This window comes from Eschscholzia californica, unplaced genomic scaffold, assembly GCF_041429995.1.
Source record: "Eschscholzia californica isolate CP2 unplaced genomic scaffold, dmEscCali1.0.p SCAF_1, whole genome shotgun sequence".
In the NCBI taxonomy this organism is placed as follows: domain Eukaryota; kingdom Viridiplantae; phylum Streptophyta; class Magnoliopsida; order Ranunculales; family Papaveraceae; genus Eschscholzia; species Eschscholzia californica.
In genome coordinates this window covers 30,238,668-30,262,646 of record NW_028238198.1, presented here as the reverse complement: position 1 = coordinate 30,262,646, position 23,979 = coordinate 30,238,668, and the positions used below count along the sequence as shown (strand labels likewise).

The 23,979-nt window shown below is 34.0% G+C and overlaps 1 protein-coding gene and 1 non-coding gene across 4 annotated transcripts; one reads left to right on the top strand and one right to left on the bottom strand.

Moving 5' to 3' along the window:
* Positions 1-8,709: 8,709 nt before the first annotated feature.
* TRNAR-UCU (transfer RNA arginine (anticodon UCU)) lies at positions 8,710-8,782 on the top strand. Its single transcript has one exon. It is a non-coding gene; the product is annotated as a tRNA-Arg (tRNA).
* Positions 8,783-9,179: 397 nt separating this feature from the next.
* Positions 9,180-12,812, bottom strand: LOC147565930 (putative BOI-related E3 ubiquitin-protein ligase 3). Of its 3 annotated transcripts, none has more exons than XR_015230320.1 (5): positions 12,495-12,812; positions 12,356-12,402; positions 11,990-12,258; positions 9,904-11,726; positions 9,180-9,490 (listed from the first exon to the last, which is right to left on the bottom strand). XR_015230320.1 is itself a non-coding variant. In XM_086652389.1 (4 exons), exons 1-4 carry the CDS (start codon positions 12,557-12,559, stop codon positions 11,202-11,204), a joined length of 906 nt encoding a protein of 301 aa, XP_086508515.1. In that variant the 5' UTR covers positions 12,560-12,812; the 3' UTR covers positions 9,180-11,201. The 3 variants fall into 3 exon arrangements, 1 of the variants encoding a protein (XP_086508515.1); XR_015230319.1 differs by having other exon boundaries at positions 10,586-11,726; XM_086652389.1 differs by having other exon boundaries at positions 9,180-11,726.
* Positions 12,813-23,979: the final 11,167 nt, after the last annotated feature.

Genomic DNA, 23,979 nt, shown 5'->3' with positions numbered 1-23,979 from the left:
AAAAGGGGTCATCCCTAATTGGACATTAGGGATGAAGGGGTTTCGCTAAATACCCCCATTTCGAATTTCAAACTGATTTAAGTGCCATAATGCTCTCCACCTTTCACTCTTTAAATCTAAAATATCAGTTCAGAGACCAATGGAGCATAAGATACTGTTTCCTCCATTTCTTTCTAAGCTTAACCTACCATTGAAAGGTAACTATTTCTTTATCTTCTAACTATGTAACACTTATCGTAATTTTCTTAACTTCTTACTCTTCCATATTCTATTTTATATTTTAATTTTCATTGTCTTCTTTTTCCTTGGAGGCAGTATTCATAAATCCTATTATCAAGGCTGAAGGACATAAAGGGTGTGTCCATTATTAATTTTTGGATAGTTTTTTTACTCCTTCATTGATTCTTTTTTCATGGAGGCTCTCTGTATTTGATGTGTTTGTATCTTTTAAGAATTTGTAAAGATTGTTAATTGCTTTTGCAAATTTACATCAGAGTATATAGATATACACTGACATAATTGGTGCCAGCAGTTTGTGAATGATAGCAATAACTTTGATTCCTTTTACTTCAACATACATCACAATTCACTATGCACACATGAGTTTGTACACAACCGCGAATTATTAGATTTGTATTTTTTCATCTTTTATCCTATGTAAGGATCTATCTTTTTTTTCCTTCTCAATTGTTTATGCCAGTTGGTTTAATTGAATTATTTTGAATTGATTAAGAGGCTTCATCTTTGTAAGCATGACTTCTGATCCTCTTCTTTGAAAGTTGTATCTCTTCGTCTTCTATATCTAATTTTTCTAAATCTAAACGAAAAATGATAGATCCAACCTTTATGTTAAAATAAACTAATTATCTTCATTTTACAACATCTATGCAAAATTTTCAATTATCTATTGGAAAGTTAACTACCCAATATTATCTTCCTAAAATTTTGTAATTTCTTTATTTATTCTACATGCTAAACCATTTACTCAACATTATTTCCAATAATGTCTTCCTGGAATTTAGAAAATTCGGCAATTGAAATTCTAAGTTTCTTATGTTTGTAGCTTTTTTTTTATTTGTTTCTTTATCAACTATTTCTGTGAGCTGAGGTTTATTTTGTTTCTTCAATAGCTTTTTCTAAAACTGAAAAAATAACTGCGCCCTTGATCCACTCCCATAATCAATGTGACTATCTATATAACAAATGACATAGGTTTTGGTGCCATGTCATAACTTTAATTTATAAATCACGGTCGTCCAATTTTCTTTTTAATTTTTTAGTCTATAGACCAAAAATAGGGTCCTAATAGGAGATTTAATCCTCTATAATCCTAAAAAGGATTTAAAAACCAAATTAATCATCATAAAAGAGATCTAGTCCATTTGTATTCATCTCGAGAGAAATATCAAATCTCTATAATATCAAATCTCTAAAATCATTTGGATATGCTCTTCGACAATATAGTGTAAATGTTGTTTGTCCTGCTCAAGACTACATATGCTCTTCGACAATATAGTGTAAACGATTTTTTGGTAACAGAATGTAAACGATGTGTAATGTAAAAGAAATTATGTGTTATGTAATAGAAAGTATGTGTAATTTACTGATCAAGACCCAAATACATTTGATAAATTACGTTGTATACTTGACTAATGATGGTTTATTCGTCATAAATAATACATAATTTACGTATTTGTTTCATAATTTGTATTCGATTTGTATTTATGTATGAGTAAAAACGAAAACAAATGCTGCTTTAATGTTCCCAGAAAAATATACTATTTCCAAAACTGAAAGTTAAGTGAGAGAAAGTGATATATATGTTTTGTATATTCACCCCCAAATCACGCTAAATTGATCCTAGATTGATTCAGATAATAGGAAAGAGAAAATTTGATTTCCAAATCTGTTTAGAGGAGAGAGAAATTATGATTTGTTTCTATCTTTTTTTTCTAATAAATCTCCATATTTTTGGCTAATAAATCTCCATATTAAATCTGTAAAGAAGAGAGAGAAAATTGATTCGGGAAAGTTTAGATTTTGTTTCTAAACAGATTATAGAAGAGAGAGAAATTTTCGTGAAAATCTAATCGTTTTTTCCTAAATTTAATCTAAAATCAAGGTACATTAAACCGATTGAAATCCCAAATGAAGTAGGTTTAGAGAGAGAAAGTGTCTTTATGAAGATTGGTATCCAATCTGTTTCGGCTGAATAAAGATCCCCCACAAATCACGCCCACGGGTTTTGGGAAAGTTTCCTAAAACCCTCGTAAATTCAAAAAACCCGGGGTTTTTTGATTTGGGATACATTTGGTATTACCCAATAAATTAGCCATACTTTATACCCTTCTTGTAAAAGGACCAAAAATCCATAATCTAAGAAGAATGGTCTATAGACCTATTATCAAATTAATTTTGGTCTATATACCCATGGATTCTAATTTTTGAGTCTATAGACCAAAAATAGGGTCCTAATAGGAGATTTAATCCTCTATAATCCTAAAAAGGATTTAAAAACCAAATTAATCATCATAAAAGAGATCTAGTCCATTTGTATTCATCTCGAGAGAAATATCAAATCTCTATAATATTTAATCCTTATTAATACCTATTATAACCTTTCCATATATTTTGTAACCGTTTTTGCCAAAATAATCATGTATATATCATTTCCTTAATTGTCTCCATCTTTCTCTCTCCAATCAGAATTATAATGAAAGAAATATTAACAAATCTAATATGTAACCGTAATATAGTATATCTCATTTTCAAGAACATTAACCTAGTTGTTTAACCACTATTAACATCAGAACTCTACATTCATCTCCATTAAACTTATCGAAGATTAATTCTTGAAGGTAATTATTTTTGCTAAAATCATAATGAGAACATTCATTTGTAAGATTTCGTTTTTGTTTTCATGTATTTGATATTTCGATTTTGTTTTTAAGATTCATTTTTCAGATCTAATAATTAATTTTTTAAACTGTATCAAATTGTTATGTATTATTTCTGAAAAAACGATTCAATTGTAGATCTTTCTCATAATATATATTTCCATCTTTGATAGATCTGAAATGGAAGTCTAAACTTCTCTCTCTCTCTCTAAAATTTTAATATCAATAATGAAATCTTTGATCTTTATATCATATTTAATGTTTTATTCAATCTAGGTATGTTCTATATCTTCCAATTTTCGTGGTATGTATCTTAAGATTTTCGTTTAATCATTACTGAAGTTTTTTTCAGATCAGATTCATCTTCACTGACGGACTCAGATTTGCGGTATATTCAGATTCATTGTTTTCTCTGGATATAAAGTACATGTACTTTACGCGTACTTTTTCACAAAACAGTTGCCGTTTATAGTACAATAAATGTTCCAAAAATTATATGTAATTTATTGCACATTATACATATTTTTTCACATAACAGTGTCCTTGTGATTCGAACTAACGTTATGTTTGTCTTCTAACACATTATGAAGTTTAACAAACAGTATGCATAATTTATTCCATTATACATGTCGTTTCTAGTAAATTGTTTGTTTTGTTAACAAATGTATATGTTTTCTTTTTGCAGTTTTGTTGTTACTTATGGAATTTGCTACTGAAGTTGGTCATTTGTTTCCTGGTGGTGCAAAATCATTTGGATATGCTCTTCGACAATATAGTGTAAATGTTGTTTGTCCTGCTCAAGACTACATATGCTCTTCGACAATATAGTGTAAACGATTTTTTGGTAACAGAATGTAAACGATGTGTAATGTAAAAGAAATTATGTGTTATGTAATAGAAAGTATGTGTAATTTACTGATCAAGACCCAAATACATTTGATAAATTACGTTGTATACTTGACTAATGATGGTTTATTCGTCATAAATAATACATAATTTACGTATTTGTTTCATAATTTGTATTCGATTTGTATTTATGTATGAGTAAAAACGAAAACAAATGCTGCTTTAATGTTCCCAGAAAAATATACTATTTCCAAAACTGAAAGTTAAGTGAGAGAAAGTGATATATATGTTTTGTATATTCACCCCCAAATCACGCTAAATTGATCCTAGATTGATTCAGATAATAGGAAAGAGAAAATTTGATTTCCAAATCTGTTTAGAGGAGAGAGAAATTATGATTTGTTTCTATCTTTTTTTTCTAATAAATCTCCATATTTTTGGCTAATAAATCTCCATATTAAATCTGTAAAGAAGAGAGAGAAAATTGATTCGGGAAAGTTTAGATTTTGTTTCTAAACAGATTATAGAAGAGAGAGAAATTTTCGTGAAAATCTAATCGTTTTTTCCTAAATTTAATCTAAAATCAAGGTACATTAAACCGATTGAAATCCCAAATGAAGTAGGTTTAGAGAGAGAAAGTGTCTTTATGAAGATTGGTATCCAATCTGTTTCGGCTGAATAAAGATCCCCCACAAATCACGCCCACGGGTTTTGGGAAAGTTTCCTAAAACCCTCGTAAATTCAAAAAACCCGGGGTTTTTTGATTTGGGATACATTTGGTATTACCCAATAAATTAGCCATACTTTATACCCTTCTTGTAAAAGGACCAAAAATCCATAATCTAAGAAGAATGGTCTATAGACCTATTATCAAATTAATTTTGGTCTATATACCCATGGATTCTTTTCTTTTGTAAATCATGACCCTTCATTTTAAAGAGTCTTTGAAAAGATAGATATTTAACCGTCAAAATAACTACCCACCCCCTAAAAACTCTGTAACTCTGTAACTCTTTTTCTCTATTTCCTTTTTTCTCCCTTCAAACACCTCAATATAATCTCGATTATTATTTTCAATATATTTTTATTACTTCAATATTTGTATAAGACCAAAATATTTGATAATTTTGTATAACATAAATATAGAAATTTTAAGACATATAAGACGATGGTTAGGAGAGTTGTCTGTTTAAGACATAGAAATTCTATAACATAAATATAGAAATTTTGTATAACTTTTTCTTTAAGACATAGATAATGAATAACTTGCAAATGAGATTTGTCTGTTTAATGTTCTTAGATATTGAAAAATTTTAATGGCTCACTCCCACTCAGTACTCTCTTCACTTAACAAAAATTGAGATATTTAAATCTTGGTCGTCCAATATTCATTTGTGAATCCTATCCATCGTCTTATAAGTCTCCAAAAATTGAGATATTGAAATCTTGGTCTAATAGAAGCTAAGCGTGTATAAGACCAAAATATTTGATAATTTTGTATAACATAAATATAGAAATTTTCGTGCCCAACGGGCACGGATTATACCCTAGTAATATGATAAATTTGGCTACTTATAAGTTACTGATGTATGAGCACTTTTGTTAGACATGTTGGGAGAAATAAAGTTTTCCACATATTTTAATTGTACAGATGATTTGAATAGATATCCTACAGAACTGAAAGACTTTGATATGGTACTCGAGGGATATGATCAATTTGGCTACGGATATTTTTAATTAACTAGGTACCTCCCGCGCTTTGCGGGCGTGGTCAATCCCGTCGGACTTACGCCGGTCATGATTCAAAACTTTCATCGTACAAGCACGGTGGGTTCAAGCATTCGCTCGAGACACGTACTATGTTGTCTACATAGTACTAGCACGGTGGGTTCAAGCATCAGACTCGGATGCATGTACTACGTTGTCTACGTAAATCGTCGTCTGATGTCACAAGGGCCGAGCGAAAACCTAGACGTGTTAGCACTTTTTTCGCCTATTTTAATATTATGTGGTGCTACCACGTCTAGGTTTCCGCCCGATCCATATGACATCAGATGAAGATTTACGTAGACAACGTAATACACGCATCCGAGCGAGTGCTAGAACCCACCGTGCTTGTACTATGTAGACAACATAGTACGTGCCTCGAGCGAATGCTTGAACCCATCGTGCTTGTAAGATGAAAGTTTTGGATCATGACCGGCGTAAGCCCGACGGGAATGACCGCGCCAGTAGGGCGCGGGAGATACCTAGTTATTTATAACTTTAATAATCCAAGTTCAATAAACCATGCATTCCACCTCCTCTAGGAATCGAACTTAGAATCTCCAGGGTTTGGAGTTTATGTCAACCTTTTAACCACTTGGGCAACCAAGTGTTGACACTTTGAACCTCGCATTTGTACAAGATTTCAAGTATCGCTAAAACCATATTTTCGACTCTTTCTTGCTCTTTACCCTCATCTTCTTCAATCTTTTCGGATTCAGATTCTTCTGCATCTTTGTTGCTGCCCTCTTCATCCTCCTCATAATCTTTTTCTCCGTCCTCTTCCATTTCTCCCCCATGATGAATTTTTTCTGGACGCTTTTCTAGTAACAACATTATTTCTTTCAGTTCTTTTACTTCTTTTTTAAGCATACTAATTTCATTCTTTTGGTTGTCCAGTCTTTCCATCAAAGTTTCTAATGTTGCTCTAGAAGGAACATTCACTCGTTTCACCGGTGAGCTTTCATTCTTTTCAGTTCCTTCCAAAAATATTCCAAGAAGAGAATAACTGTCTCTCTTCATCAGAAATTTCTAGAAACTCGTCACAAACCTGCATTGATGTTAATGTAATTAATATCCACATTCATCTTAAAGTGCAACATGAAAGACATTTAAAATGAAAGAGATTTGCAAGGCCTTGCAAACACTTTGTAACAGCCTTGCAAAGATGTTACTGTAATGAAAAGACCTACATTATAAAAGATAACCAAAGGAATAACAGTAAAAACATAACAATAAGATCTTACATCTTTGCTCCTTATATTGTTGAGATCAAATTCATTCAATGTTGATTGCAATGTAAACAGATCCCACCTAGCAACCCGAGGAATCAATGTTTCATTCCCTTTTATCCTTTAAATGATGTTAATTCTTTCGCAAAAGAAGTACTACAAAAAGATGACGAATCATGAGAAAGCATTTTGTAATAAAATAGGAAACAACATAAAGCTAAATATGATTAGAAACTTACCAAAAGAGATATTGCACATCGAGCTAGATTGGAATTTTGTCACATTTTGACAATTTGTCCATCAAATCTTTATGTATATCAGCTGCCCAATTGATTGATTTCACAGTATCAAAATCAATGACAGCATTAAGTACATTCTGTGGTATAACTCATGGACCACTTGCATAAAAAAGTGATGCTAGCATGTAGAGTATCAACATCGTAGCAAAATCTTTATCATAATTTTCATTATCTGTATCTTCTGACTTTTTTGCGTGTTGTAACAAACAATCATAAATGTGTGTTTTGTTTACTTCTCCAAATTGATTGAAATATTTACGGACAAAGTCCGAATTTTTTTTTATTTCCTCTTGCTAGATCTGTACTTCCAAGATTTGGAACTCCAAATAATAATGCAACTTTATCTTTCTGCTTCTTATGTTGAATTCCAAACGTGTGAAATCAAAAAATTTGAGCATTTTTTCCAAAGAACTAGCAATTCTATCTTTGTTAATTCTTAAATATCACCTCAAATAACCTCCCAAAAGGGGTCTCCTTGAGTACCTCCATAATGTTTAAGTTGATCGAATCCTTGAATTCGGATATGCATTTGCATACTCCATTTAAGCTTTGACCGAATTGATAATTTCCTCTCTACGACCGCTTTATCTTTTGATCTCTTTTGTTTTTTTTTCCGCTTTACCCATATTGTCCATCAAAAGAATTTGATTGTTAGTCAAGAGATTATAAACAAAACAAAGATATTATAGGATTGTTGTCTAATTATAGAACATAAATTAGACTTAACAATGTGCTTGCAAGGCTCTGCAAGGTGTTTGCAAGGCCTTGCAAGGTGTCTATTTAGGATTGTAAAAATAAATAACCCATTCATACCCACCAACTGTGAGTGTATCACTTGTTATATACTTTCCAGCACCCATCTCTTTTGCAAGAGAATACCCTTTTATCATCCTAAACTCAAACCAATTGAAATTCAAACAATTGAAAATATAGGGTTTTGAAGAAAGTATTGTCAGGAAAAGATATAAAATGAGAAATTTCTAACAAAAACTAAAATTTCAGAGATAGTCGGAAAGAAATGAGTAATTAATTATCTCTTGTTCTAAGCTATTTTGGAAAAGCTCAATCGAACATAAGCACATCGAACATAGAAACCCTGAGTAATTTCCACTAAAATTTGAAGTATTGGAAGGAACATAGCTCAATCGAACATAGAAACCCTAGTTTCAGTGGAAAATACTTCAAATGAAAAATCGCTAAAGAGAAAAGTACCTTGAGTGAAGATCTGAATGGATGATTCGTAGAATTGAGATTTTCTAGGTCTGACACGTAAAGAAGTAGCAGAAAGAGGAGGCAATCGGAGAAACGAGAGAGAGATATGGAATTTGTATTTCCAATTTTTTTAGTTAGAAAGAGAAAGATGGGATTGGGAAAGAGGGAGTTTCTATTTTTCTAAATAAGGTTAGGTTGGTCTTTTCACTATCATAAAAAATTACCTAAATGCCACCCGGGAGGTGAAGCCTAAAAAAGTTTGATGAATCTTTTTTTAACCAAAGTCATAATTTTTTAGGGAGTTTTGGCCAAATTTCCCAAAAAAAAAACTTCCCTAAGGAAAAAGGTTCTTCTCGGTCTCTTCTTCTATTTGGGGCAACCTTGTAAGGCATGTTGAGGTCTAAAGAAATTAGATAGTTAGATGGTTAAGTATGGAATAGGAACACATTTGGCATAACAGCACCCGTGGCCTAATGGATAAGGCGTCTGACTTCTAATCAGGCGATTGTGGGTTCGAGTCCCACCGGGTGTGTTCTTAATTCTTTCTTTCTTTTCCTTTCTCTATGTTTTTTTAAATCTGTTTTTTCTTCTTATTTATTTTTAAATCTGTTTTTTCTTTATTCTTTATTCTTTTTATTGTTTTAAATTCTTGTCTAACCTGTTTTATAAGTTATTTTTGTTAATCTTTTCAAAATTCTCCCTCTCCACATAATTATATTAAATTTTATATTTGAAACTAACAATTTTTTTTTTGATAAATTGACTACGATCACACACGTATATAATTTTGATCGGCAACCCCTCCTTTCGGTACCCGACATTTGAAAATTCTAGGGGCTCTCAAAATCCAAAGGCTCCATAAATTTGGGAGCCCGAACCCTACACTGGGATTGCTCTTACGTCATCCAAGTTCATAAAGAGCCACATAGTTGTACAACCTTGTTCTGTATACATAAAGGATTGCTTTACTAGTTTTCTTATTATTCGTTATTATACAGATACGTAAATCTAAAGGAGATTAAAAGAAGCTCTTCTCTGTTACATGAGCTTGTCGGCTAGGAACCTACTAGTTTCTAGTTTCATGCAATGGTTCTCGGAGCAATCCATCAAACGGAGCAAATGAATGCCTTCCTCTCTTGGTCTGGTTTCTTGGAGTGTCACTGCTTCCTGAGGAGCTCAAAAAGATTACGAAGTAAAACCTTCACCACCCAGTCCTTATTCAGCATTTTTACAGCCTTCCCTGCTCATACATGCACGAGAAAAAACATTCTAATGAGTGCACAGAATTACTGCAGGAGTTCCAAAACATACAAAGGGAGCAGAATCATAAAATATCTATCTAGCTAAAGCATCAAAAGAGCAACGTGCTGGTGTTTGTTTTCTTTCATTGTCAGAACAAGACTCGTCTACAATCAACTGAAGCGTCTGAATTTAATGTACCCGTAATCAACCCATATCAGCCATTCCGACGAGTCAAACAAAACAAACTCTATAATATTGTCTAGATCAATTAAGACCTTCGGGTCAGATTATAAATCTGACTTGGGAAAAAAAACACTACCTGAATCTTCACTTCAATTCCATCTGGCTGCCTCAATTGAAGTGACGGAGAGGTTTATGTATCAGTAAACAGATTCAGGGGTATTAGTTCACCTATCAACTATTATTTGTTCACCAACAAAGAGCAGGTTGAGTTCGTCAACACCAACTTGGTACAAGAAGGAAAATGATTCAATCCCCATCCTCGATAAGAGCTTATTAAAAAAACAATCTTTTTATTCACTTCGTCCAACTCTGTTAGCCACACTAAAACTAGTTTAAATATTAGTAAGGTAGTGAAGTTGGAAAGCTATATTATGCTTTTACATAATTGATATCATTTTCCATAGAAAAGAATAGCTTACGCCTTTCACGCATCAAGGTGTATGTCTTGACGCGCCACCTCGCTTAGTGACAACAAACCACCTTGAGGCGTAAAAACATATTTTAAAACGTCGGACGTAACATACACACCTAGTTTCTTATTTATCTCTTACCATGACCAATTTCACTTGGCCAGGATAGTAACCTTCTAAAAGAAATTCTAATGGAAGAACATGACCTTCACACATTAACCAACTACAAGAGAATGATCAGTAATATAATATTTTTGTCTACCTAGAAGATGCCCTTCCGAAGAATGTAACTAACACGTATTCTTTGACAAAGAAATGATAAGACAGATCTCTCCTACAAGAGGAATTTATCAATGACTACACAAAATGTTTCTAGATAAGTACGGTATATGTCAAATTGTAGTAAGCATAACAAGTTGAAATAAGTTAAAATCACGTACCAATACTCCTGGATTGCAACAAAAGGAAATCTAGACAAAGTTGCAGATAATACATCATGCTCAAGACTTGTGCTTATATACCAAATAACAATTGTTTATCGATCCTTCACCAGTCTTTGTATTTTTTTTTTTTTTGAAATTCTAGTATCTTCTCCAACTGCAAGAAGTCCAAAATCAATCAAATGAGGTCGTAAAATGAAGTTAAGAGTATATGTAGCTCAAATCACTGCTAAAGAATATAACTCCATTCCATGCTTCTACAATGTCAGTGACTCGAACCTTCCACCCTTTGTTTTGTGAATCCTCGAGGACAATAAAGATAGTTAACATAATTACAAGCTTAAGTGATGCAAGAACAGTGAGTTCTTCATTTACTAAGCAAGTTACACTATTGCAAAACTAGGAAGAATAATAATGAAAAATGAATAAATATGAAGTAAAAGTAAGCAAACCCAGTATCGGAGAATTTTCTGCAAGCAATTGTTAGAACCTCTAGGACATTGAATTGTTAAATATAAGAATTTACGATAGCTAAAACCAGAAATGTAAGGGTATTAGTATAAACAACATCAAATATATTACTTAAATATTGAAATTTCATGTCGAAGTTGTCTGATTACATAAATATTTCCATGGCTACAACCTTTGGAGTTTGACATAGCGGACAAAACCCGTATTTACGATCGCAGTCTTTACACAAGCAAAGATGCCTGCACGGCAACAAAAGCATGCAAACCTGATTGACTCCGCAGATCTTACAAGTCGTTGGCTGCTTTAAGTTCTTGTTTTCCTTTCCAATGATGTTAAAATCGGTATCTCCGATGTTGCAGCAAGAGGCTGTATCATCCTCACTATCACCACACCCTTCTTTACTATCTCGATTATTTACTAATATTTGTTGAAGATGAAACTTTAAGTTGGTGATCATGTTTTCGTTATGTTTTGCTTGTTTCTGCCAGGCAACAACTTCTGCCATCTTTTGTCTCATTTGTTCTTCTAATTCAAGGTTCTTCTTGTTGACGCCATGGACTTCAGCTTCCTTTTCACGAAGCTTTTGAAGGATTCTTCCTTCGGCGATTGCAATAGTTTGGAGTTGATTGGCTTGAAATTTTTCGAGGATTGCTTGTTTCAATCTCTCACCCTTTATTTAGAAGAATGAATTGAACAAATTCCCAATTAGCTTATACATAAAACATAAAAAACATATGAGAGAAATTATTCTAAACAATCGAAAACATAAATCTGAAATAAATAAATAAAAAAAACAAGCTTTTTGGAGATGATAAGAAATTAGATTGAAACAATCAATTCTTACTCATATAGATTCAAACATTCATATCTATGACCATGTAATTTGCAGGAATCATGAAATTGTGATTCTTATAATTCAATAGATAAACTTGCCTCAACTTTGAAGAAACGATCGATCTCAGCGTCTTGTCTCTGCAACTCTTGATCAATTTCACCATTGAAGAGAGATAGAACCGGATATTCTCCTGAGGAAACCAAACGGTTATAATCAAGAGACAACCCTAATCCAGTAGAAACTGATCTAGATTGCAAGAAATCTTCTTCTTTCAGTCTCTTATTAGGTATTTCCACATCGTTACTCCATCCGCCATCAAAGGCATCAGAAGGAAAAACCGGAGCAGGAGCAAATCCAGGAACATGAACTATATAACAAAAACAACAACAGAAAATGCTTAATCACACTGAAAATGTGAAATAGAATGAATCAAAACGAAATAGAAAGAAGATTAAAGAGATTACATGGATGAATATATTGAGGAAACCCTTGATCAATAGTTGGTAAGTTCCTTGAGAATAAAAAGAATAAAAATCAGTCAACTATTTAAAATGAAAATCTAGGGTTTCGATTATCTTCTCTTGTATCTTTCTTTGTTCTTACCTCAACTGTGAAGTTTGTTGCTGATGCTGCTGTTGTTGTTGGAATTGGTGTTGAGGCATCGCCATTTTCACACTCGCAAGCAGAATAGAAGAGACGCCGGAGATTGGGAGAGAGAAATAGTTCAGGAATATATTTTACTGTACAAACGAGTATATTACAATTCGATAGGTAACAAATTTAATCCGTTCAATTAGAAATCTAATCTAAGATTGTTAATTAACACCCGTTCGATTTTAATTGAATTACTTGAAACCAGGCCCCTCCCGCCCATCTTCGTGTTTTCCCTCCAAAAAATCTGATCTCCAACTTTCTCTCCCTAGGATATTTTTGGAGGAGAAAAACTTTGGGTTAATTCCGTTTTGGCCCCCATATTGTGACCAACTCACCGTTTTGGCCCCCAATTGTGTCCGGCAGTTCGTTTTGGCCCCAATTTCCTGTTTGGCCCCACCATATTTTTGTAAGCTTCTCCATTATACCCTTATGGCAAATTCGTAATTTAAATGTGTTTTCTTTCTCTTTGTCCACCTCACCAAGCAATTTCCACGTCACATTTGTCCACATAAGATCGTCGGAATATGTCGCCGGGAAATGTCGCCAGCGACATCTTTTTCCGGCGACCTCCATATATTTTTTTTTAACTTATTCTTCTCCAATCATCTCCTCCACCCCCTTTCTCTCTATATCTTCTCTTTCTCTCTCTATATTCTCTTTCTCTTCCAACATAAGCATAAGCAAGTTGATTATCATGAGGTCTAGGTTAAATCTTACCACCATAACTACACATAAATTTCACCTTCTAACTTTCTTCTTTTCTTTTCTTCTCTCTCTCTTTACTTCAGGATTTGAGAAAATACCAAACCCTAGATCTGGTTTGGGTTTCCAAACCAGATCCGTTGAAGGTTCAATAGAAACAAGGGGGTTTCATGGAAAGCATCGGTTCCGATTGGGAAAAAATCAAGCAAGGAGTTCGGGAACACCACTAACGAGATTGGTGTGGCCGAGAGCCCGAGACCAGAAGTAGCGATACGTACAGACGCCGACACAACCAGATGCACGAGCATAACCTCCGGCGGCAAAGATCCCACCTTGTTCTTGTTTAGGAAGATCATTTCTTATAGTTTTGGATCTAGTTAGGGCTTGATGAATTTCTAAAATAAGCTCCACCTAGATAAGCAAAAACAACTGTGTTCTTCTTCATGTTTTAGGGCTTCAATAAAAACGTCAGCTCCTTTCCTCAGTTTACTCGGTTCACGAACTGTAGCTTCAACATTTTTAGATAAAAAAGTTATTGAGAGATTGCTCAAAATCTCTTCTTGTTAAGGTTTGTTCTTTGATTTCAAATTTGATTTTCTCTCTCTACAGTTACTGTTGTTGAATGGATGAAGAATTCTTTAATACCTTGGTCTTGATGGATAAACAAATCCCTAACTTTGTTTTTTTCATACTTTAATTTGGGTTTTCATATTCTCTCTCTACAGTTACTGTTGTTGAATGGATGAGGAGTTCTTCAATGCCTTGGTATTGATAGAGAAACAAAGAGAAAGAGAATATAGAGAGAGAAAGAGAAAGGGAATGTTTCTCCGTCTAAACTTTCCTCTTTTTTTGTTTTTCTTGTGATGATCATCACTAACTTCTCCATCCTCTTGTTTCCCTCTCTAAAAGTTTCTCCCTCTTTTATTTATTTATTGTGCATACCATGAAAAATGAATCCAATCAAGTTATGATTTGTGTGGTGATCATCTATTCATCTTTCTTGTTTAATTTGTTGAATGAGGTATAAATTTCAGGAACAGAAATCTCAAGGTGGAATAGAAGAGATTTCATCAATGGGGGATTTTTGGGTAGAGATAAGTTAATGAGTACGACAAATCGGTTAAGTTTTATTTGAAAAAAATGGAGGTCGCCGTGAAAAAGATGTCGTCGGCGACATATTCCGGCGATATATTCCGGCGATCTTATGTGGACAAATGTGACGTGGAAATTACTTGGTGAGGTGGACAAAGAGAAAGAAAACACATTTAAATTACGAAATTGCCATAAGGGTAGAATGGAGAAGCTTACAAAAATATGGTGGGGCCAAATAGGAAATTGGGGCCAAAACGAACTGCCGGACACAATTGGGGGCCAAAACGGTGAGTTGGTCACAATATGGGGGCCAAAACGGAATTAACCCAAAAACTTTCTCTAAGATTTTGATTAAAAAGCAATCGTGGTTCAATTTACATCCAACCCTTCTAGGGCTGGAAAAACGGCCCGAGAACTCGAGACCTACGGTCAAACCTGGTCCGAAATCATATAATGGACGCCTTAGACGCGGCTAGGGTAAGCCCGGCATGATCATTCAGGCACTCATAGGCGGGGGACGGGTAGGCTCTCCCACCCGTCACCCCGCCCGAAAAAACCGATCCCCAAGAGCTCGCTAAACACGCCCGCTTAATAACTCGACCTATAGAATAATCCAACGGCTTCAATCTTGTATTTCATCCATTGGATTAAACCTTAGAAGCTTCTTTATGTTTATAATGACCTCAGAACATCTTTCCATCATCTCCTCTCTTCTCACACCTCTTTCTCCAATCTCTCTCATCTTGTTCTCTCTAACTTAAATCTTCATATCTTGTTTAAAGTAAGCAAGATAACAGAAGATGGTAATACTACCTCAGAGATCCATTTGAATTGTCAAAGTTAAAAACACAAATTCATCATCATTACCAACCCATATCTAGAAAAGCAGAACTATTTCTGACCTCAAACTTTACAACCAAAATCAAGAAATCTTGAAAACCTTTGTTACTTAGAACAAATACAAAGTGCGTTCTAATTTTTTTTTCTTTTCTGTATGCCTCGTTGGACAAATTCATTCAATTAGAGAAACAAGATGAAAAATGAAAAACTGGGTCAATGGGGATTTGGAATGAAAAAGCCAACTACCTAATAGAAACACAAAGAGAACCTCCGATTGGATTGATTTTTGAGGCAATAATGAAAAATGGAAGATAATTAGTGACCTTTGTTTGTTTATTAAAAAAGTTTTTTTTTTTTATTGAAAGTTTATTAAAAAAGTTGGTAAAGAGATAGATGTAGAGAGAGAAAGTAGAGGAGAGTTTACATAGAGAATTGAAGATCTGATTTCAGTGGGTGCTTAGATTTGGGTGAGAATTTAGATCTGTTCGTTCCCCACACCTAAGTCACCCGAGGCCCGCGAAGCACGAAGAAACTGGTGTTTATGGGGGGGGGCAGTGTGCATCACTTTCTTGTGATAAGCTAGACACGATGAGCAAGATGTTTGTTGGTGTACTTTGAAATTGAGAACCCGACCGGGCCAACCTGACACGTTGAGCAGGGACAGATCTACATGCAGGCCAAAGGGGGCCATGGTCCCCCTTGACTTGCCGTAAATTGTTTTAGAAATGCTGATTGCTCTATGGCTTTTCGTATAAATAAAGTTCGAGTCATACTCATAACATATATGTAGCGTGGGTGAGATGGTAGAGGTCCGAGTTTCAGATGTGAGACACTTGGGTTCGAGCATTGGTAGACTTAGATTTTTTACTTGTTTTTTTGTTCGGCGCTCTTGACTACTACTCCTAGTTCCATCCTTGACTTTGAGTGCCCGAGACCGAACGTTTGTGCTCGATTCCCACCCTTAGACCCTTCCACCATCTCTTGCTACAGAGGTTGTGAACTCTGCGACACGTATGTCTATGAAAGTACTAATTTAGATTTTATTAGATTTATTGAATTTTGGTATAAATAAGGTTGGGCTAGCTTAAGGCTCCTTGGGATGACCTCCAAGGACAGGTATATATATATATATATGGGTTTTATATCTACATATTGTATAGCAAAGCTTTCAATTTTGACAGATGATATTGTGGCACTGACAGTTGAAGTCGGGTTTTTCAGATGTTCCAAGTTGATCGCCTTTGATTTGGCATATAAATGTACGACATTTTTTCATCATTTCTGCGGATCCTTGGATAGCGGGATGGAATTGACATTGTTTCCCATTGTGTTAAACCATTTCTTAAGTTTGTCAGCCTTTAAAGGTCTGGTTCCACGAATAATTGACCCGATGGGAGCATTCTTATTGATTTTCCATTAAAATTTGAAACTCTTCCCGACTTCGCAGACAAAATAGCAAACACTCCAGATTCGATCATATGATGAATCTCCTGTCCCTCCTTATTGCAGAATTTATCTCATAGAGTTAGGTCCACAGTATAGCAAGAGTTATCCCCTAATCGAAGTGTTCTTTTTGCGTTTGAGTACCATCTTTTTTCGTTGTAGGCGTAGTAACATCTATTGATGAGAGCATCCCAATCATGTCAACCAACGAGTTGGATTGCATGGTTTTAATATCACCGATGGATACAAACTAGAATTGATGTTGAGGTATACACGTATCATCCTCAAGACACTTCTGAATCCTAGAGTACTTTTTCAGATACAACTCGTAATCATTTTTCAAGTAATTGAAAGACTGCGAGGCCGGTGTCAACACTCCATTAGAAATCAAATACACGCTGCGAACCTCAATGTTGTCGTAGAATTTATCGACTACATCGTTAAAACATGTTACATGTAGTCCCCCAAGGATATCGAATGAAAATAATTTTCCTTGTCCCCTGGCATTACTGTACATTTTGAGGGGACTTTCTGTTGTCACCCTGACCTTCACCGGCCATCTTTTCAGGTTAGGAGTTAAAGACCTAATAAGTAATGCCTTTGATGGAGTTCCTTTCGTAACAATGTTTGACTCTTGGCTTTGATCTGACACACATTTTCTCTTCATTGTCTACAAAACATGTTCCAATATTAATGATGATAAAGATCTAACCGCGAAAGTAGACTATATCAAAATTTTGCTATTAAGGGGGAGTAGTATCAAGTCTATCATGAACAAAATTTATAATTTGTAATATATTGTTATTATAGTGTTATAGGTGGATCACATATTGAAAGTGAATTTAGGGTTATTCTAATGAAATACACGTATTTGTTCGTTAAGAGAATTATTCGAAAGGGGAAAAAGTTATAACCTGGAAACTAACAGTGTTATCGTTGTATAATTTGCAAACCCTATATTGATATCACGAAGTTATCATTAGATGACATAATGAAAGTGAATTTAGAGTTATTCTAAAAGAGTGAATTTATGTGTGTAAGGATGAGAAAGAGGGATCAACCTCACCTCAACCTTGATGTGTTATCCGATTAATGAGTTGGATGTTGTAAAAAGATGCCCTCAATAATATCACCTTTGTTTTTTTCGCAGACAATGCAATTTAACTAAGAAAACACAATTAGTGATTTGTACTTGTGGATGTCTACTACTGTACTGAACGAAAACATATATTATACATAATAATATGTAGCAAGGGAACGACAGTTAACATATCTTATTTGGTCAACAAAGGCCATCACGGATTTGTTCTTTCTCTTGGTGGGAGTGATAACCAACCATCCAATAAGGTATTCTGTGGGAAAAAAAACTTTACAACGTCGCATATTGACAATACCATCAATGCAATAGTTGTTTGGTAAAATATAATAACAGTAAGGGTAACACAACTATACAAGAAACAACCAACTCAATATATAATTACGTGAAATCATTACATAAACAACAACATTACCAATAACTAAGAAGTAAAATCATTTCCACGGACCAACCACCTCTATTTAATTAAATAAACTAACATATACAAAAGAAAACAATTTCATTTATTCACGATTGTAGAAAAAAGAGGTATCTCAAACTATTCTGCAAAAGTAAAGAACAATATAAAAGTTAACATCATTTTGGTGGCGAAAGGGGCTCAGAAGAGTATGTTAGTTTATGGGTCTTCACATTCTGACTAAGCATAGTGTCCTTCGTTGGCATTCTCACAACATGCCACCATGTACGTCTTGCTCACCCACTTGAATGTTCGGATACCATGAGACGGTGTATTACATTTGGGACAAGGCGGACAACGAAAGTATTCATAGATTGGAGGTGGGCGTGGACGTTGTGGTTGAGATGAAGGGTCGTTCACTGACGAAGAAGATGAGGACGACAATGTAGGGGATGATGGTTTATTAATGGGCGGCGATGACGCAACCGTTGACAGTGGCGGGGATGGGCGATTAACAGATGATAAAGAACCGAATTGTGTTTTAACTTCAAATGGTTTTCTCTTTTTGTGGGACGTGTTGTATCCTGTTGTGGTAAATGATAAAATATTTGAAACATGTTTTCTCTTTTGAAAGCATTGTATCCAAGTCAAGAAAAATAGTTGTTGGAGACGTACGAGGAAGCGAAACCTCTACATTCAAGACACAGAAGGGTTGTAAGAAAAAGATAGCAGGGTAGTTTTGGGAAATTAGAATTGAGCAAACCAAACAATATAAAAAGATAATGAAAGACAACACTTTAGCAACTAAGTGATCTAATTTGCAAAATAAACATGTTTCATTAGTCAAGACATTCTACATGCAAGTTATATTATTTAGGAACCGATTAACTCAAATAAATACTTAAATTCCTATGATCAAACTATGTAGAGCAGGAAAAAGAATATCAAAAGCAGAATAAGGAACTTACCGATTGTAGTCCTTAGATTCGCTGTAATCGTCTTCCCTCTATGTTAATAGTGAAAAAAAATCAGTGAAAAACCTAACAGAGAACTCATAAATTCAGGTATAATTCGTATCATCCCATGTCAAGTTAATTTATACCTTCAATGAATGAATTTCTTTTCAGTTTACTACTAAAGCCAAATAAACATAAAAAGTTGATATCCTACAAAAGTCATACATTGTAAACTAACGGGAAATTGGGTCAAATGACCCTTGACCAAGAAGACTTTGGTAAAATGACCTTAATTTTGTGGAGACTGTGAAAATAACCTCATTTTTTCCTTTTCTCCCACAATTACCCTTTTATAAAAATGAGTCTAGAAAATCTAGACCTCGAATTTTTCAATTCCAGAACTGAGAGTTGCTCCTCCCTTTCAACTTAGGTTTCACTTTTCCTTTGTTCTTCAAAATTTTCACCGAAAATAGAAAGATTTACTCTCCATCTCTTTCAATCTTCCATCTTCGCACTTGCCCAGGGTTTTCTAACTTCCAATCTATTACAGCAGTACACATCCGTTAGTTTTTCTTCACCGATTGACCTAAAAAATTACTAGGGTCTATCAACACACACTATAGAATTAGGTTGAGTAGATCCAACAATCAATTGGAGCAATACTCATCTCAACAATAAAAGAGGTTGTTGAAATTCCATAATGGCAGGTAACTTGATAAAACAAGGTTGTGTGACTAGTGTTATTCCCATAAGCTTAATACATCTTTACCTAAGTATTGATTTCTTACATGTGCAGGTTTTTATCTTGGTTAGGGTTAGCTAGGTTCCATTTTATATTCATGGTGCAATGTATCTTTTATGTATGCCCTGTTTGCTAATATTTTACAATGTCTCCTAAATGTTTGTTAATATTCCTCAATGATAAAATCAACCATATTACCATTAAGTTATCACTATGATTACTTCGATATAGAGGCATACATGGGTGCATATTACTTGAACAACTATAAACTACCCATTTTAGTAATCACATAACTAGTTTAACTTCCTATTAAGTGTAATAACAATACCTAATCAAAATTGTTGGTAATATAGGAATATTAATTATGATAGTCGTGTTCATTAAGCTTTAATGATTTCCATTACCATTACGATGTTATGTTTTTGTCTGTGTTGTTGTGGTTGGTAGTAGTTTTAATATGCGTGAATAATGATTTTATGCCGACTAGGAAGATTATATGGTTAATTTGAGTTGCTTCGAGATTAAAGAAGAACAAGGTATCCGAGAAAATGATGAGTTAGGTTGTAAACCACATAAAGAAAAATTCCTACTTGAACACATACATTGCATGGTGTTTTTGTAGATATCTGACATAAGTATTATGAACTTAAAATTGCAGGTTGAGCACTCAAAGAAATGTGTTGGATCGGCTCTTTCGGATTGAAGTTATTATTATTTGATATTATGATACGAATCCTTAATACATCTTCAATTGTATTATATTTATTTTTTTCGGATTGTTCTTTCAAATTGACTTACTAAAAGTTTATGGTAGTTTATGTTGAATTCAGGGATGAGTTATTAAAAGTGTATAAGTGGTAGGATTTAGTAATATCAATTTTTATAATGAAAATCTTGTTACTTTTCTTGTTCATAAGAAAAAAAACTGACTCGTAGTTTGAGTCTAGACTTCTGCGGCGTGAGTCTAGACTGCTGCAGCGTGAGTCTAGACTGTTGCAGCGTGAGCCTAGACTGTTGCAGCGTGAGCCTAGACTGCTGCAGTGTGTTATGTATATTTCATTTTATTTAAGTTCTAATTGTTTAGTTTGTATTGATGTTGTTTTATGTACATTTTAGTAGTAATTTGTACTAACAGGAGAATTACCGTTAGTGCTCAGTGAAAAAATGTAAATCAGTATTTAAAAACTCTATCGTTGTTACTTCCTAATGATATTGCCCCCGTGGGTTCTCCTAGTCCGCCTCCCTCATCCTAAAATGAAATCCTGTTATTTAAATTTGAGAAAAAAAATTGAGCTTTCAAAAACATATTGTTAGATCTAGAAGGAAATATACATAATGGACTTTTGTAAGTACCGTACTTAAATTATTTCATCTAAATTTCCACCTCATATTTTTTTATTTCTTATACAAGATAAAGGTCCCATGAGAATATATAATCTCATTCACCAATTGAAGTCAGATTCACCCATCCGAGACATAATGGCTACAACATCACCATCGATATTGAGTACGTCTGTGGGTTGATGAGTTAGGTCAGACCTTGGGTGCATAACAAGATATTTGTACCAGAGATTAAACTATTCCAGTTAATGATGTATGCGAAGAACAAACAATGATTATTATTATTAGTTCCACAGTTGGTGTAACCTACTATGGTGTTCCACACTTAATACTAATGTAATAGTTTGAAAACAATAAAAAAAATAATTAGTTAATTTATTTGACTATATTACAGTATAGGAACCACATTACAACAATTTAAGTGAAACTCAATCACATATAGATACATCACGACATAGTTCAGACATAGTCTAGACATGTCAAGACAGAGTCTGGACAGACCTGCTAGCATTGTAAATTTCTCTAAATAATTCGATATGAATAATAACCTCATATGTATTCAGATTATTTAAAAACAAAATAAAATTGTAAGTGTGCTTACAACAAAAGATCTATGAAAAATTGACACAACATTAAAAAATTTAAACATTATTGTGTGTCGTCGTTGTAACAGAATAGGCACAAGATAGATGTCGACTCCTTCCAAAAGAAATTGTTCGAGGATACAAATAAACAATCATTTATTGCTCATTAAAATATCCCCTGACCACATTTTAACAGACTGAAGTTCTTCTAAATGAACAACCGCCGCAATTTCAACTGAGTCTAGACTAATCGAAAGAGTCCTCGACATAGTTCGAGTCTAGACTAATCGAAAGAGTCCTCGACATAGTCTGAGTCTAGACTCCTGCAATCTTGAGTCTAGACTCCTGCAGTCTTGAGTCTAGACTTCTGCAGTCTTGAGTCTAGACTCTTGCATTCTGAGTCTAGACTCCTGCAGTATTGAGTCTAGACTGTTGCAATGTTTTCATACAATGTTGTACAAGTTTGTTACATCTTCAGAAGAATATCAATTGACGTCTTGAAATATCCACACACATACAACGAATTCACAACAGAATTAAAAAATGCAACAAATAAAATGTCCTACTACATTCGAATATCTTTTATTGGAGATGCATTAAGGGGCTTCACAAATTATTTTTCTTCATCGAAACAATGATAGTTGTAATCTCTAAATCTTTTTTCACGGCTATTTGGGACAAATTTTCAAACATATGCTCGAGTTGAGCAATTTCATCCTCCTTCACTGCCCCGTTAAATGATCTATTTTCATTAGTCTCAATTGTTCCCGATGTCTCGTTCTCATCCCACTTAAAATATTTGCAACGTATCGAGCAATTGAAAAAATATTTGTCACGATTTTCATTATTTTTCACCTTTAATCATTGGACTACACCTTCTCCATATTGCAGACACATTCAACCTATTTATGACCCGGATCTCGACAACTAGCGCAAATACCGTTGTTAAATCCTCCCACTTTTTCTACCTTTACTGCAATCTGTAAATAATGAATAAGTAGAAGAAGATTATAAAGAAGTAGAATAAGAAGATTGATGGACTGGTAATAATCAGATCATTTTAATGGACGTTATCTAGAGATGTTACCAATAATATAGTGTATAGAAAATCATACTAGGAAGTTTCCTAGTTGGCATGTGGGTCGCAAATTAGGTTTTCAGACTCTGTCTAGACTAATTCAGACTCAGTCGCGACTGTAACATATACAAGATTACTTTCAATATTTTCATCATTTTGATTCTTCACATATAAATTGACAAACAAGCACTACATAAGATAAATAACCGTAATAATGAAGATGAAGTAAGAACAAAATTCAACAAACATGAACAATATTTCAGTTCATTGAGGACTATTAACAAACACATGGTGAACATTGTTAAACAAAGTAACCAATACAAAAGATTAAGGTAAAACCGTAGCCAAAATTGAAAAATTAACAACACATAAGATGAACTTGACATACAAAAATGGACAAACAACCAAAACATAAGATAAAATAATTTAATCATTAAGTTCAAACAAGTTAAAACCTTAGCAAGATGAACAATACCAAAATCAATCAAAAACCCTATACAAAACCAAACAAGCTACACATAATATGAAACAAAGTAACAATGAAGTTGAAATTTCCAAAACCCTAGCCAAGATGAACTTACCTCAACAATTATAGAAACCCTAACCGAGCAAAAGTTTTCCCCAAATTTTCGGTGAAGAACAAGAAGAGATTTGAGAGAGAAACCCTAGAAAAGTGGAAAGATTCAAGATGCTTCAAGATTTACACTCAATTACAACGATTTCATCAAAAAATTCGAACAAGAAATGGTGGAATGGATTAAAGATGACAAATTTGGAACAAAGATTATAGAGAGAGAATCCCCTATTCTCGATTCTGGCTTGTGGGTTTTAGCAAATTCGGAGTCTAGACTTTCTGGACTCTAATATATATAGGAGGGCAATTTTGGCCTAAAATGCAAAGATTAGGTCATTTGAGAGGTTTTAAGAAACTTGGGTCATTCTAACAAAAACCCTTTAGTTAAAGGTCATTCCACCCAATATCCCTAAACTAACCAACAAAGCCAACATAGTCTTAGTTTATATTAGGCGGTATGCATAAGACTTGGCATACATTTATAGATATTCAGCTTATACAGAGAGCGTTCATTTGAAGAGAATTAAACTGGCACTTTAAGTGTTCAAAAGAAAGTCTCTACACTTTCTCTTATTAGAAACTGCAATTA